We start from the raw sequence: 16,523 nt of genomic DNA, 5'->3' as shown, positions 1-16,523 counted from the left end.
ACAAATTGAAAGTTTTAAATAGGAATATGTACATGTTTAAGACTCCAACTAGGCTCTGTGTCTACAAACACTTAACATTTGCAAGCTGTTATTTCTTCTAATTAGTACTCATATTTTTTCGGTTTTGAATAGTATGAAAGTTTATTAAAGTCCGACTAGGTTTAGAATCTAAAGTTACCATTTGAGATCGGAAACTTTCAAATTTTCGTCAAAAGAGTGTGCTTTAATATTTTAAAATTTTCTCATTTTTAGTAAGTAGTTGCTAATTCTATCTATTCTAATATTTCTAAGTGCAAAAGAAATACTGTAATTTGTTTCTTAGAAACCCCCAATTAAATAAAGAGTCCTTAAATAAATAAATAAATTTAATCTAAAGATGTTCCCAAATTTAGATATTTTCTTTTGTCAGAGAGATTAGGGTTTCACATGGCAAATAATCCCCAAATCTCTATCATTAGCTTCAAAGTCAAGCGAAAAGGAATCGGTCCAGACACGGTTCCTTTCTTGTTACCGGGCCGCCACGTCGAAGCTAGGAGCAGGGTAACTACCAGTCCACGGACCACCCATATACTCGGAGGTCGGTCCCACATATTTTTGCTTGACAAATCAGCTTGCGGCATCATAAATCCCTGTGGGACCTAACAAACTCCTCATAAGTGGCCGTGTATAGGGACGTTAGTTTAGTGTACTGGGGCACCATAAAAGTTTCAATTTCTTTTTCTATTGGGGCACCACAAAAATAATTTTGCCAGAAAATGTGGAATTTGAATTGGTCTACAAAAATATTTTGGACGATCATAATTGCTATTGAGCTTGATCATTTTTTTCTAATATAGATTTTTTTTTTTTATTGTTGTGTTGCTCAACCCTGATTACGTACGATTTCTTTAGTTTTTTTTTTATTAAATATTCTTTTATTTGTTTGTATTTGAATCCATTCATCCCATTATATATCACAAATAGTCGTAGATTTATGTTCTTAATTTTTTTCCATTTGTTTTAGGCGCGCATAATACTTATAAGTTCGAAGTGCATATACACATATTTACATTGCGTCTTATCATTCGTGCAGACACAAAATATGTCATGATCAATCATAAATTGTTTCGGCACGATTAGTGTTTGCGTTTAAATTTCATATTTTGTGTTGTGCATTGTCGTTTTTGCAACCTCTGTCCATCTTAATCTAATTAGAAATTTGATGAAGAATCCATCATCTGACCAAAGATCTTGATCATCAAAAAAATATCTGAGAAAGTCACTTTCCGACATCATCAATCACCGTCATTATTGTTGCCACCGTCATCTTTTTCACTTTCTCTCTTATACGTCGAAAGCAGAGCATTCCTCGTCGAAGGCAATCTGAGATCCTCATTGAGATTACTATAAAAATCCTAAACGTGGAACTGACATCAAAATCCTCAATGTGGAGCTGACATCAAAATCCTTGCGAGAGGGTTTCGTTTTCGTCCTCGACGATCATATGTAAAGGGGTTTAAAGTAATATTCAAAGTTATATGGCCTGATTGTTAGAAAGTTTCTAAAAATACAAAAGGGAATGATGCCCCTATACACCATATAAGTGTCCCAATACATGGCAACCCTAATCCTCCCTCAGTCACGACTTGGCTTCCTCTCTCTTTCTCTTCCTCTAGTTTCTATCTATATATAGTATCATCTCTTTCCTCTTTCCCTTCATCATTCGTTATTGACATCATATGTCTCAGAGGCTCAACGTTCCTCATTCTTCATCAGTAGCCTTCGGCTTACATTCTCATCTCCTGGTTTCCAGTGAGATGAACCCTAGTTCCAATTGGTCTTCTTCCTTATAATAATCCCCTTTCATTTTCTATCTTCTAAAACTTTATTCTTTCATTCATTTTGGGGGTTTTGAAATTTAACCTAGAAACTTTAAATTCTTCATCACCCACTTTTAATTTTATAACTTAAAGTTTGATTTTAGAATCAAAATCAGATCTTGGAGAAGAAATTCAATATGGGTGTGAAAGGATTTGTTGAAGGAGGTATTGCTTCTATTGTTGCTGGATGTTCAACTCATCCTCTTGATCTCCTTAAGGTTCGTATGCAGCTTCAAGGTGAAACCCTAGTCTCAAATCCAACCACCACCACCACCGGCGGAGCTGTTAAACCAGCATTCGCTTTTAATGCTTCAACTGCAGCGGCTGCTACAGCCAGATCAAAAGGTATCCCAACTCCACCACCACCACCGCCGCGTGTGGGTCTTTTATCGGTTGGTGTACAGCTTGTCAAAACAGAAGGAGTATCTGCTCTCTTCTCCGGTGTATCCGCCACCGTTCTCCGACAAACCCTTTACTCCACGACTCGGATGGGTCTCTATGACATTCTCAAGCAAAAATGGACAGATCCAAACTCAGGTAATATGCCTCTTCTCCGTAAAATCTCAGCTGGTTTAATCGCCGGTGGGATCGGCGCCGCCGTGGGTAACCCAGCCGATGTCGCGATGGTACGGATGCAAGCCGACGGTCGACTTCCGGTAGCTCAACGTCGGAATTACAAAAGCGTCGTCGATGCAATTTCTCAGATGTCTAAACGAGAGGGTATTACTAGCCTGTGGCGCGGATCATCACTTACGGTAAACCGAGCAATGATCGTAACTGCAAGTCAATTAGCATCGTACGATCAAATCAAAGAAACAATCTTAGAGAAAAAGTTGATGAAAGATGGACTTGGAACTCATATAACAGCTAGTTTTGCTGCTGGATTTGTAGCAGCTGTTGCATCAAATCCAATTGATGTAATTAAAACTAGGGTTATGAATATGAGGGTGGAGCCAGGGGCTTCGCCACCGTACGCCGGTGCTTTAGATTGCTTTATGAAAACTGTGAAATCTGAAGGACCCATGTCTTTGTATAAGGGTTTTATTCCGACGATCTCGAGGCAGGGACCGTTCACTGTGGTTCTGTTTGTGACCCTTGAACAGGCCCGGAAACTTCTTAAAGATTTCTGATGATCGGAGATGATGATGACAAAGAAGATTTGATGATGAAATTTATTAGGTAATTAATTATATTCATAAGACATGGAGATTAGTCTTAAGCCCATGATTAAGTCCTATATAAGATGATGAATTTTCTTTTCAATATATATGAATGATATTTGAGAATATTTTAATTAATTTTGTATTTTTGGTGATAAATGTCAAATGGGAATGACACATTGAGATGCATTTGCCTTGGTCAAGTAATCATGTTTACTACTAAAATAATGATGTTCTGTCTAACTATGTGTCGTGTTAGAATTTAGAGGTAGGCAACTCTTAAGTGGAAAATACCCTTTGACACTTCCAGGTCGTACTTATAATAAGTTATGTACGTTGTTATTATTTGACATTAGCTAATTTATTTTACAAAAGTTTGTCTTTCAATTTTTTTTGTTAATATACTTTACATCTAGATTTAAGTTGAAGACCTGAGAGATTAATAAATAACGATAAACATTGAATAATAAACACATTTTTATTGATTTATTTACTTAATTACTAAATCCAAAAAATGATCTTTGTAAATCTTAATCATTGAATTTTAAGATGGATCGATCTCAATCATTAAATCTTTATAAGTGTAATATCCACCATTTAGGAATATTATTTTTTTCGAGCATTAGAAACAACTAGTATTTAAAAAAAACACAACTAGAAACTTTAGTCGTGTGTTAGTATTATTTGGCCTTCTTTAAGGTGTCGTTGACAAAAAGAAAGGGTCCCAAAAAGAAAGTTAGTCGGTATGATATTTTTCTTTAAGGTAATGGTGGATTATATGCGTGTGGCGAGCACGCGTAAATGTGTTAATTGAATAGTTGGTTGTGTGCGGGAGCCCACTTGCAACAAATTGAGGAAATGTGTTTTTGATCTTGAAAATTGCACATGTGATTTTTGTAAAAAAAAACAAATGACTTTACATGGTTGTAGCTGTTAAAACTCCATTTAAATAGAAAAATGATAAAGGACCCTATCATTCAAGTAAACCACAGGTTAAACCATAATACCGCTCGCTCTAACTAATCGGTATACAGGAAGAAAAATGTATGATCAATTAGATTCGATCACATCAACGGTGGCAGTTCCTCATTTTTAGACCATTTAACATTTGAACATATAAATAAGGAGAAACAGTACCTTGTCAGTGTGGGTGTCCTTTTTTTTTGTTGAAATAAAAAAAGAGAGACAAAGAAAAGAGGGGAGTCTTTTTCCAAGAAAAGGATGGACTGATTTTTGTGGGATATAATTTTGTATACCACTAAAGAGTAAAGACAGCATATTCTAACATATGAACTGGTGAGGGTTTTATCTAGACCGAGTGCATGTGCATGCATACTTTATTTTGAAATTGTGATGGTAGGTAGAAGTATAATTAGTAGAGACAGCTATTAACCTAAGCACATGTTAATTCAAAAGTGGGTAACAATTAGTCCCACATTATTTATAAGAACGAGTATCCAGATATAGAGTGATGGATGAAGATGTCAATACTTTAAACTGTTGAGCCCTTTTCAGCCTAGAGGTCATGCTAGGAACAAAACCCATATTCAATATTTTGGTAGCTAGGCAGGGAAAATATCAGCCGTCGTCCGCGGCTAGGTCACAAAAGGTCATTGACAACTTTTTGAGCTAAAGCAATGGCAGTTTACAGTTTATCCTGTCATTTACAGCACATATAAGTGCAAGAGCCAACAGAACCTCGTCGACGAGAAGGCCACAATAAGGGGGTATTTAATTTTATAACTTGTTAGCATTCGTTCCTGTACAAGCTAAGCAAATGATTGTTGAGTAAAAACAAATTGGAGCAACAATTTACACACAAAGCAGGAGATAAATGTTTATAACACATCAAATACAGAGGAAATATCACAGAAGCTATTACTCTACATTCTTCGGTTTTGTTTTATCATCTGGAGTTGGTCCATGGTGGCGGACCAACAGACGGACTATCGGATCTTCGGTTGTTATCAATGTTTTGAAGCTCATTTACAATCTGGGTACGCCGTTCTTTCAAGAAGTTGAGTCTTGTTGTAAGCTTTGACAGAGCAGAAGATGTTGTTACAGCCGCCTGTTGTAGCCGTTATGTGCAGAGTTAACTCAGTATTCTCAGATTCTAATCAACCAATTGAGAAGGAACATACCAAAGACAATTCAAATCACGTAAACAATTGGAATATACCAACTTTAATATAATTTACTCATGTTTTCTTTTTTTACAATTTTAAAAATAAATTTGGTTACATCCTTCTTCGAAACCATTTTTATGTTACCCAACACTGAAGTATTAATAGTTAGAGAGAAACAATTATATGAAGAAACTTGTTTAATGCAATATATTAGATGTTTGTCAACAACCCTTGGTTGGAGAGGTTACCAAGTTGGTTTCCACACTCTAGGTCTCGGGTTGGAGACACGGATACTATATTTCCTTTCTAAAAAAATTAATATTAGATGTTTGATTTTTCTTTTTGTTTACTCTATGAAATCTAGTTCATACTGAGCAGAAGCGAGTTGATTCTGGTCAGGGTAACAATTGTCCGATAATCCTTGCGAAACAGAAGAGTTTATGGAAATCGTTTCAGCTTTTATGTTTAAACTTTGATGATGACTTAGTTATTTCTGGTTACAGTTTTTATCATTTATAAGGGTGACAAACATTTATCATCTAGATAACACAAGTATCAGTATAGGAAAATGGTGTAGTAGTTAAAAAGCTTGAAAGAGAGATATACCTCAAGCTTCGCGCCAGTTTTCTTAGCATTCAACGCAGCGGGTGGCCCTGGCTGTGACTCCCCGGAAGATGAAGAAGCAGTCCCTGTAGATTTTTTACTATCTTGATTTGTCGAGTCTACCTGTTGCTTCTGGGTCGAAGTTTTCTTTGACAAAGATGTTGTTTCCTGTGCTTTCCCTTTCTCTCTATCTTCTCTGGATAAAACATCCTGTCGTACAAATAAGACGACGATTGCGACTTGGAAATTATTACAGAAAGTCTCATTACTAACCAAAATCAACAGAAGATTATGTGCAGAAACAAGTCTGATAGAAGAAAGATTAACTGGTCTTCTGAAATTATATTCTTTCATATAAAGCTTGAAATAAAGGCTTACATGAAAAACAAAAGTGAAAATGGTCACATATAGGACATACCGTTTTCCGCGTTGACGTTTCATTATGAGGGATAGCGGCTTTTGCTTCGACTTCTTTTTGTTGATCTTTTCTGTATTAAGAAAAATATTCATGAAGAATAGTTGTTATAGGATTATCTGGATGTGGGGTGAGGAAACTTAGGGAGTGAGAAACTTACCGTCCTGCTTGATGGTTTGGCTTTCGTTTTTCTTGGCCACATGATTCACAGATATATGGTTCACGATGTTTATTAAGCTGCTCCTGGAGATCAGAAGCCTTCTGCTTCAGATTATTAACATCTGCTTCTGCTAGAGAGATTGCCTCGAGCTCTCCCTTGGTCTTAAGCACATTTACAGAATAAATCAATTATGAACAAAATGAATCAATTCAAATATAAGAAAAACTTACTATATGAATCGTATGTACCTTCTTATCTATATTAAAAGCAATAGATAAGCTTCCCTGGGGCGACCTGAGCCCAGCTTCCATAGCCACCCTTAACTCTCTCTCTTTCTGCAACTGCTCCTGTAGCCTTGCCACCTGATCACGAAGTTAGCAACGTTAACTGCAGTGACCCCCTAACCAGGTGATATGCAGTTAATCCGCACTTTTACTACTACCAAGTCCCAAGATATCGGGACACTTGGATGACAAAAATTGTTCTGGAGGAGTGACTGAGGGGTTTAAAAACAGCGAGTGGGCCTTCTAAGAAACAGAGCCACATCTTTAGCTGTGTTTCATAATTGCAATAATCAATAGTCTTAAGAGCCTGAGCGCATGAGCGGGTCTAACAAACTTCCATAGAAAGGTAGGCAGATTTTTAGTCTACGACAGAAAAGAAATATTTAAGCAGAGTGCATAGCATAATCAGAAATTCACTTGTTTCATGTTTTTAACATGCATCAATGAGCTGCTCAGACTAAAAATCATTTTCGCAACATATTCAGGAGCAAGCTAGGGATAAAGAAAGGAAAAATCTGCTTCAGTTTATACCTCTTGCTCGAGGGTAAGCCGACGCTCGAGCAAAGTCTCCTTTCTTCTTTCCAGACTCTCATGCAGAGAGGCGTTCTCTTTTGCCTAGTACAATAGAATGTATATTGTTAGGAAATAAATTTTCTTTGGAAAATATTAATGAGACTATGACTACACTTGTCGAAATGATCTGCTACCTCTTTTGCAATTCTATTCTGCAAGTCAGTTTTAGTATCCTCAAGCCGCTGAATTTCAACCCTATGTTCGAAAAAAAATGAATAGTCATGACAATAAGAGAGCTATTTCAAAACTCCATTTATCTGACATAATTGAATACCAATTTCCCAAAAAAGTGTAGCTAACCTAAGCTCTTATATTATCCTAAAAGGCAGCATTGAAATACTGTGAATATCTCAACTTAAGTTCTTTATATGTTCCAGATGATAGCTGTAAAATGAGGGCAGAGTGTCACAGACGTTGAGAAAGTGATAAGCTGAATGATATAGATGCAAACAGGAGTAAGCAACTCAGTGTCACAAGGACAGATGGCAAATTACAAAAAGAATGGACTGTAAGATGTTATTATAAGACATTTTCGCTCTATCTGGATATTATTAGGGACACAGCCAAAGAAGTACGATGGCATATCAGGGGCCAACTTGGCTTTGGTATTGTCTTTAAGTTAATACGTGAACTCGTCTAAAAAGAGTGCCTAATTATGTTAATACTGCATTTTTTAAAGAACATAGACGCATACATGGATGATGGACATATCATAGTTATGTTAAATTGTTACTTACTCTTCTTCGATCGGGTAATCAATGGATTCCATTGAGAGATTCTTTTTTGCCTGTAAAGTACGTTGATAAACAAAACGTTATTACACTGGAAGCAACTACCATATAGTTATAACAGTAAAATGAAAGTGTGGAAACGAAATAGACAAACGTCAGAATGACACATCTAGAAGCATCTATATCAGCCAATTTATGAAAAATGACATAAAGCAACCAATACATGACAATTCTAGACAAGTACTAGTAATTGGAAGTACTTACAGGTGTACGCCCCAAAACAGTTGGGCGCCTAATTACAGGCACAGATTCATTTGAGTTATTAGGAGAGTTTGTACTGGGTGAAGGCAAACTATAATCAGTTGGCTTAAGTGATAAACTTGCTGAAGCTGCTGCCAAAGGTACAAGAGACTTGCGAGTATGAACTGCTGAACTACTATTCTTCTGATTTTTCAAATTGCCATTACTTTGTATTTTAGCATTCTGCGATAGTGAACCTTGAGTTCCACTTGAGCTATTATGACTCTTCTTATTTTCTTCACGATTAAAAGGGGCTTCAGAAGATCTAAACTCTGCAGCTGAACCTTTAGAAATCTGCATTTTTGAAGTGTTTGCACAAGTATGTTAGCAAAAAAGGTAAGAACTGATGCAGAAATGCGATCACTCTCTAGAAGTAAACTCGTATCATGACATATAAAACCATTCGATAACGACAGAAGGTATTGAACTGGCTGAAACCAATGGATCACAGTCATCTTGGTGTTAGATTAAGGCAAGCCTGTCAGCACGGCGATTCGGGTAGCTATCCTAGTGTGAGTTGCCTTTGTTTTTAGCTGGGGCTGTACCCTTATCTTGTTAATTTCAAAGTAATCATTCTTTGCCTCCGAAAATACTAATATAACTTGCCTTTTCAAAGAAACAGAAAACTTAGTCTATATACCTGGATAACGAGTTTCTTTTACATCATATAGGTCATAACCATAAACATGTGATGTGTTTGTCATAAAAACGAAAGAGAAACACATGCGAACCCTGACTAATTTCATAGACCAATTTTTACTACCACCTGCGAATATGCGCATAAAACATGATGATTAAATGTATAAGTAGTTAAGTACCATTACCAACCTTATTATTATAAGAATCATCCTCCTCGTTGTCACTGCTTTCACTCACTGTTCCACTTAGTACATCTTCAGCATCAAGGTCATGTTGTGAATCATGGAAACTATCATCTTCGAGCATCTCATCATCAGAATTTTCCTCATCTTCACTGCCACTCCCGTCTGTTTCTGAATACTCTTCTGGAGAAAGAGAACCATCGAGACTATCCTCCTGTGGATGCTTAATGAGTTTCATATTTTAACCAAAAAAGAAAAACAATGAAGCACTTCCCTCAAAATAAAAAACCTAGTCTTTTTAGATGCCAAATTGCCAATAGTACAGGAGAAGTAGAAAACATTGTGAATAGAAACTTCACTTAATCACCCCCACCTTGATTGCTAATCACTAAGGCATTCATAAGGAGAGCTTACCCCAAATATGTCTTCATACTCCTCCAACAAAGTAATAACAATGGCCTGAGCATGGTTAGCTGCTGCAGCAGCTTGCAAAAGTTGAAAGGAACCGTCTCCTCCAAGAGTAAAATCATTCTCAAGCTCACAGTCACCAGCCAAAAGAGGGCGCAAAAGTAACGGTGCCATGCAAGCAGCTACAGCTGATGAGCTCATCCGATTCTCAGATTTGTGCGAAGCTACTGCTTGCATCATCTTAAGTATTCTAAAGTTAAATTTCACATAAATAAAAGAAAGTTAGACAAGGATCCGGCGAGAAGCAATGCTTGATGAATTAATCAAAGTAAACCAGAGAATGAGATGATATCCTAAAAATCAATGTCAAATAGAACACGAACAATTTTATTTATGACCGACGTGGCTAACTGAAGTTCTTAAAATGAACAGACATCTCATGGACATGGAAGATCCTCCACAATAGGGCGAAAAAGTATGTGATCTGTAAGAACTCATACCTCTGCAATAAACGTCGATTAGGCTCCGGGAATGATTCAGATATTGCAGTACGCATAGCATTGATTCTACCTCCATGGCTGGCTCCTAATGAAAGCTTAATAGGTCCATAATGAGTAACAAATAGCGTGAAATTGCTCGATAATCAAGTACAAAACAGTATACATTTGCAACTTCAACAATATATAGTGAAGACATCCAACTCAGTACGCACGAGATAAATCATTCCCATACAAAACAACCGCAAATGCCATGAGAAACTAGCTTTTTGCTAAGGAAAACAACCACTATCAATTGTGCCACACTTGAAAAGAAAAGTATCTCATAAATTAATGCCAACACTCAATTCCTTAAGGTGACGAAAGTAAACCACAATGTGCCAATAGGAATATACACACATCCAAACCATAAATATCTTTCTTATGAGCCTAATGCAAACTATAAGCAAGAAGATATTGTTAATTTTGTGGTCACCCAACTCAAAACCAATTGGCAATGAGTGGAGAGTGACCTAAACATTATATTCTTGGGTGCTAGATCGCCCTACTCGGCTACTCCCGTGTGGGACTATTCTCACAGATATCATATTATTTCTCCTGTCAATAGGAATATTATGGTGAAGATATAGTTTGAAAGCAAAATTTGATTAACCTAGTTTGAACATAATATTTAGCAAGCTATGATGTTTCATATCTGTGCTCGACATTATTATTATGTAGCAATTCTCCTGCTTAAATGAATGTTCTAAAAAAAAGAGATACTTACTACATGCTTCTAACAGTGCATTGCAACAAGATGCAGGTACAGGGGACGATGGTAACTCCCGAAGGACATGCTGGAAAAGTAGCAACAAGCAAATATATTAGAGAGACAAGTTAACTTGAAGAAACTTAGTTTTTTGAATTGCTTGACAGTGAGAGATGAAAACCTTGATGCAGTCAGCAATGACATGTGCGTCTTCCTCTGGTAAAAACTCAGTTTTCCCTAAAAGTATACAACACAAAGGGATAGCTTAATATGTGAATTTACTATCCGAGTATAAAACATGTCGGCCACCTAAGTTCTTTCCTATTCATAAGATGTTATGAAACATATGCAATCAGAAGTACAACCACTGGAAGCTCACCCAGTTCATATTCCTTAACTCGATGTTCAACATCATCAACGTCAGCTGCTTGCCGCAAGATGCCTTCTACTTTGACCCCTGCTTGAGGAGACCTTCAACAGTTAGAGCCGTAAACGACTTAAAGTTTAAACATCAAAAGCACAATCCTTCCATTGCATTTGACAAAACAAAATAAAATGCGTCTGTGTAAATACTATGAACATGATTACAAGATATTTTACAATGTAAGATGAACTCCAAAATTCATAGATCTTCTGATATCTCTTCTCAATGTATTAAAATTTCAGTTTTTCTGTGTATCTAGTAAATGCACACTCAAATAGTTCACAACCTTAGAAACTAAATCATGTATTTCCTAGAAAGTCAGCCACACAAACAAAAGAGAAAAAGAAACTAAAAGAGTTGAAGAAAGGTTCTTTATACAAGGCTTAAGCTTATAATCACCTCCCACGCCGTACCAAAATTAAACAAAGGATGCATTCGTATCGTCATTCTCTCATTTTACATCAACAATTCGCAATTACTACGTATATGTTATTCTTTTCTTAATTTACCTATATAGGCATACAAATATCAAGAATGAAAACCTTGACCACTCTCGATCAGGAAACTCCACAAAATTCCGAACCAGTTACAGAAAATGTCAAAATAAAGATGTCTTACCATACTGCTCTATAAATTGTAGTGCTTTCTCCAAAAATGACGGTGTTCCATCAACATCTTCCAGAGCAAGTAAAATAGGCCTACCAACAACCAAGGACTTCACAGGCTGCTTATCCCTCTCCCCTACTCACACAAATAAAGACACAACAATTAACTTATATTATTCTATCAAATAAGATTATGAATGTTAGATGGAACAGGTAAGATTGTGGTTTCACTTCTCCAAGTAAAGTTAGCTGTCAAGAGGACCAAAATGTTTTCTGAAACTTTGAATCGACTGATATGTTACAGTTATCTGTCAAGAGGAGCAAATCGGCAAGTCGAAAAATAGAGAAGCAGAAAATGTCATAAATTCATAAACCAATGTTTAGCAACAAATATCAGCAAGAGATATGAGGTTATATTTTACACTTAGGTAATTAGTATAGACAGGCAGTCAGCTTTTGACAAATCGTATAGTGGCATCAAAGTGTTCTACTGAATCTTATGAATGTTGCACACTTTAAGCAAATGACATAAGTCTTAACATTGCTAGCCTACCAAATTATGCAAAAGTAGCCAAACACCTTTGCCAATGGTAGCCACAAGTTTCACATATAAATTTTAGTGCTCTAATGTTATGCAGAGAGTCCTAATGACTACATTTCATATGATAAAATAATGGCACATGAGCCATCTAAAACATGCTAAGACTTAATGAAAAGGAGCGCACATTGTTCAAAGCCTCCATCAACTGCATCGGCTTGGTCACTGCGGAATATCGCATTTTGTCCCATAACAAGAGCTGCACTCGGTGCCTGTGCCAAAGCAGACTCAAGTGCAGTCTTCCATTCATAAAGATCCTCTGAAGTTTCAGCCTGCAACACCATAAGGAAAAAAGTTATAAACATCTGAAGAGTTGGTGCATGAACTACTACTACTTTTATGGGCATTTTAGTTACAAAATATTAATAAAGCACCTTGAGAGTGAAAGCTCTCCCATCACGACCAGCAGGAAAAAGCACTGTCAAGAGCTTTTTATCTTCTCTGACAACAACACTGCAAATTTCACCAGAGAATAGCATTAACCCACTGGAAGTTGACAGGCTTCAAGTTTCACCATTCAAATGGTAATCCAATTCAAAACTTAACGAAGCGTGCCAACCTGCCTGAGTTGTTAAGATCAATACCACCGAGGGTCAAATTCACCTCACCTCCTTTTTGAGTAACACTCTGAAGAAAATAGACAATAATTAATTCAACCTCACTTTAAGAAGCAACTGAATATGCTTGTGCACCGGCGTCCACGATAAAACAAAAAATATGGATCCAAGATGAGGAAAAGCTCTGATCATCAACAAGTAGTATTCCTTGGTTATTAAGATTTTGCCAAGAATTGCACAAAAAAGCCATATTTTCAGTTAATAATTATAATCTTGTCGCCGTTGGCTGTTTTAGTTCATGAAGCCACCATCCAGAATCACAACAAGATGGTTATTATAAGGAAACTATAAAACGACGAGCCACATAAACCATTCTTCCTTCATATGCACTAGACACCATGTATTTCATATTTAATTTGCCCCCAATAATGTTTTTACTCTCTAGCAGATAAGATTTAGTTCGGATTGCTTCCTGTTAGTGTTGACATTACTTGCACATTTACTAGTAAAAAAAAGAACAACGTGATCTAAGTTTTCTTCTTAAGAACTTCTTTTTGATAGAAATCTGGACAAAAAACCACGTAATTAGGTTTAGGCTGTGTTGATAATTGCTCAGTGAAGTCCTAACCCACCACAAGTAGAGGTAACAAACCACTAAACAATAGAAAAAGCAATTCAAACTATAACTCGAGCAAACTACCATGTAAGATATCAAAACATTAAAATAACATATACTGAAATGGGAAAATAAAACAGAATTACTTACTGGGTCGCTTCTAAAGAAGACCAATGATGTACGGGTCAAAATAAACCATCTCTTTTTCCATGATGTCCATCCTATGCCTACATGTGCATGGGTTGCAAAATATTAGTTAATAGTTTCTCAAAATATTAGTGGTGAATAAAAGTGAAGCTTACTACAATGCCAGCTTCATATCTCAAAGTATCAAACATAGTTAATTAAGCGTTCACAAACACTTGCACTAAGGCTTGGAGCAACAAGAAACCCACAAACTTGTTCGTTACCTTTACATCAGTTACTATTTTCATGCGGGTATTTCATTTTGCACAACCTCTTTCATGTAAAAGCTCCCTAGAATTTGTTACTGGTATAAAACTATCGTAGTAATTTCCAAGAATTTTTCAATGCATACCTTGATTCGTTTTGTCATGTAAGCTAAAGCTACATACCAATATGTTCAGAATGAAAATCACAAGTACAAGTTGCACATTTAATGATTTGAAAGCACATCCAAACAGGAGGGTCATAATAGGTGTGTGCAAAATAACCTCCTAAAAAAAGGATTACACACCTTTTGATGATATAAAAAGTGTCCCACTCTTAAGTACCTGCAGCCACATAGTTATTAGGACACGAGCTTTGTGTGATTCATAAATCAAATCCCAGAAAACAAAATGACAGAAGATGAAGAAAATGTAGGTACGATTGCTAAGACTAATAAGTATGAAGAGCATGGTTGCCATGGCATCAATCACCAAGTCACATGACATCTAATGTAAAAGCTAACAAAATAAATATAGTAGTTATAGGCACAACAATGGAATTTCTTCCTCAATAAGTATTTTTTCTTCGGTGAAATATCTCTAAACGGCATATTTGCAAGGCCACCGCTTTGGAAAAACAAGAAAATCTTCCGAAGTACATTTTGGGTGCAAAATTTTGGCCTAACTTTTTTGTTTCCTCTTGTTATCCCGAAAAGCCCCATCACCATTTTTCTCCTCTTCGGTGAGGATTGCCGAGAAACTGCCATTGGCAGCACCTCCGACCACCACCACCACAATCTTTCTCTCTCTCCCTCTCTTTTTCTATCCGTCTGAAACCCACAATTTTCTTTAAAATTTTATACCCTAGTCTTCTTTCCCCAAATCGCGGGCGTATTTGCAATCATAGATACCACAAAAAGGAGAGGACTAGTGGAATAGAAAGAAATCGAAGATGCCTTTATTTCAAACTAAACAACTATATCAACTCACTTACTACGTATGCCAAACCCCCATAAGCCTAAGATATCATATTCTCTTTTCCTCGACAATAGAGTAGGGAAAGGCATTATTGAAAAAAAAAACTGGAAAGCATTAGTAGTAGGGAGAAAATACATATTCGGACTTAAATCAACACTTATGTTTCTCGGTGATATTAGACATTGTGTCCACACTTAAATATTACTCTCCCACATAAACATATTGCGAGAGATAATAAATAAGAGGTCAGTATAATTCAAAAGAAATGCACCTCAAGTTAGAATTCAAACATCTAAAATGACAACATATAAATTCTTGACTATTTTGAAGCAATGAATCCAGTAACCCAAAAATTCCCGGCCATTGTGAAGCAATGGAACCAAGAGAAAACAATACTAATTTCCACGAATCAATGTCAGGAAGGAAATTGATCAAATGAAAATTCTTGTTCGACCATTGAAGGATTTTAGCAATATAATATTCGTTTGACCAGACCCACGGTGTCTAGTGAACTCTCTCTGCATCTTTAATTGTTCACTCATTCGACGTGTCATTTAAAATTACTCCTAAACCAATACTATATATAATAATATAAACTATCCTAGCCAAACAACCTCAAAACTAGTTGAACTAGCTAAATAAAAATTACTAAATATTATCACGAAGATCAAATTTGTACTATAAGATGATCAATGATTCAATTACCGTGTTCCCCGTATTCAAGCGCTGCTGATCCGTAGCAGGAGGAGGAGGAGGAGCAGTGTTTCCGCTACCATCTCCCTAAAATCAATTCAGAGTATTTTCACACAAAGAAATTAAAACAAGAATTTCCCAGATAATTCATAAATCAAAACCTGTAGGGGTATGCCTTTGATACCTGGTTATTTTCGGCACTTCTGGTAACCATCTTTGAAACCGATTCACATTCCCAAAGATCACAAAATAACAACAAACATACTAAAAAGTACAAAAACCAGAAAAAGTAGAAATTTCAGGCGAACCCGAATGCAAAATCAACCACGCCACCTGAATTCAGTAACTCAAATCAATAAATAGAAAATAACAAGTTTTCTTAAAATCAAGAACAAAAGAAGAAAGAATGCATGTACTTATTTCAACAGAATCAAATTCAGAAACCAAAAATGAGGAATTAGGGTTTGTGAAAGTGACATTAAGGAGACGAAGAAGTAATACAAACCTTGGAAGGCCAGAGAATGAGAGAGAGAGGAAACGTGAAAAGTGAGATTTTCTGTCTGTCTAAGATTGGTGGTGGGTTGGGTCCATATTTTGCAACAGAAACCCGTTTGTTAAGCAACTGATTATTAACCAGGCCCCGAAAACATCGGACTCTCGTTGAAGTTTTGGTGGGAAAATAAAGTGGCGGGGTACTTTTGTCATTTAATATTTCCTTATTCTAATTTGGTCCAAATTTGTGATCAACTGAAATCTTGAACCCTATATGTGATTAACTGTAAAATCTGGCCCCTATATGTGTTTAGCTTTTCAATTTGGCCTACCATAACTGTTTATCGTTGGTCAAATTTAGTGGTCAAAATTTTCCTTTTTTTGTGCACTTATTTAAAGTTTCTTCCATTTCTTGTCCTCTTTCTTATTTGGTGGAATGCTAGCAGACAGCAAGTGGTCATGGCCGACGACCTAAATATGTACACT

The 16,523-nt window shown here is 36.4% G+C and overlaps 2 protein-coding genes across 11 annotated transcripts; one reads left to right on the top strand and one right to left on the bottom strand.

The window, feature by feature from the left end:
* The first annotated feature begins 1,524 nt into the window (after positions 1-1,524).
* On the top strand, positions 1,525-3,157 carry LOC147565760 (mitochondrial uncoupling protein 5-like). Its single transcript, XM_086652251.1, has one exon. The coding sequence runs from the start codon at positions 1,997-1,999 to the stop codon at positions 2,987-2,989; it is 993 nt and encodes a 330-aa protein (XP_086508377.1). The 5' UTR covers positions 1,525-1,996; the 3' UTR covers positions 2,990-3,157.
* Positions 3,158-4,721: 1,564 nt separating this feature from the next.
* Positions 4,722-16,222, bottom strand: REN1 (Rho GTPase activation protein (RhoGAP) with PH domain-containing protein). 10 transcript variants are annotated; one of them, XM_086652260.1, is made up of 24 exons: positions 16,051-16,222; positions 15,730-15,878; positions 15,558-15,632; positions 14,183-14,219; positions 13,636-13,712; positions 12,872-12,939; positions 12,687-12,765; positions 12,440-12,584; positions 11,728-11,850; positions 11,065-11,142; positions 10,867-10,922; positions 10,704-10,773; positions 9,941-10,025; positions 9,447-9,690; positions 9,040-9,246; positions 8,176-8,505; positions 7,918-7,967; positions 7,315-7,375; positions 7,139-7,222; positions 6,572-6,685; positions 6,324-6,484; positions 6,167-6,236; positions 5,752-5,958; positions 4,722-5,087 (listed from the first exon to the last, which is right to left on the bottom strand). In XM_086652260.1, exons 2-24 carry the CDS (start codon positions 15,757-15,759, stop codon positions 4,926-4,928), a joined length of 2,613 nt encoding a protein of 870 aa, XP_086508386.1. In that variant the 5' UTR covers positions 15,760-15,878; positions 16,051-16,222; the 3' UTR covers positions 4,722-4,925. The 10 variants fall into 10 exon arrangements, with proteins under 10 accessions (XP_086508386.1, XP_086508392.1, XP_086508390.1 ...); XM_086652266.1 differs by having other exon boundaries at positions 12,876-12,939; positions 16,051-16,218; XM_086652264.1 differs by having other exon boundaries at positions 4,722-5,132; positions 16,051-16,196.
* Between the last annotated feature and the right edge of the window lie 301 nt (positions 16,223-16,523).

The sequence above is a fragment of the Eschscholzia californica genome, unplaced genomic scaffold (genome assembly GCF_041429995.1).
Source record: "Eschscholzia californica isolate CP2 unplaced genomic scaffold, dmEscCali1.0.p SCAF_1, whole genome shotgun sequence".
NCBI classification, from domain to species: Eukaryota; Viridiplantae; Streptophyta; class Magnoliopsida; order Ranunculales; family Papaveraceae; genus Eschscholzia; species Eschscholzia californica.
This window is presented reverse-complemented; position numbering and strand designations above follow the sequence as displayed.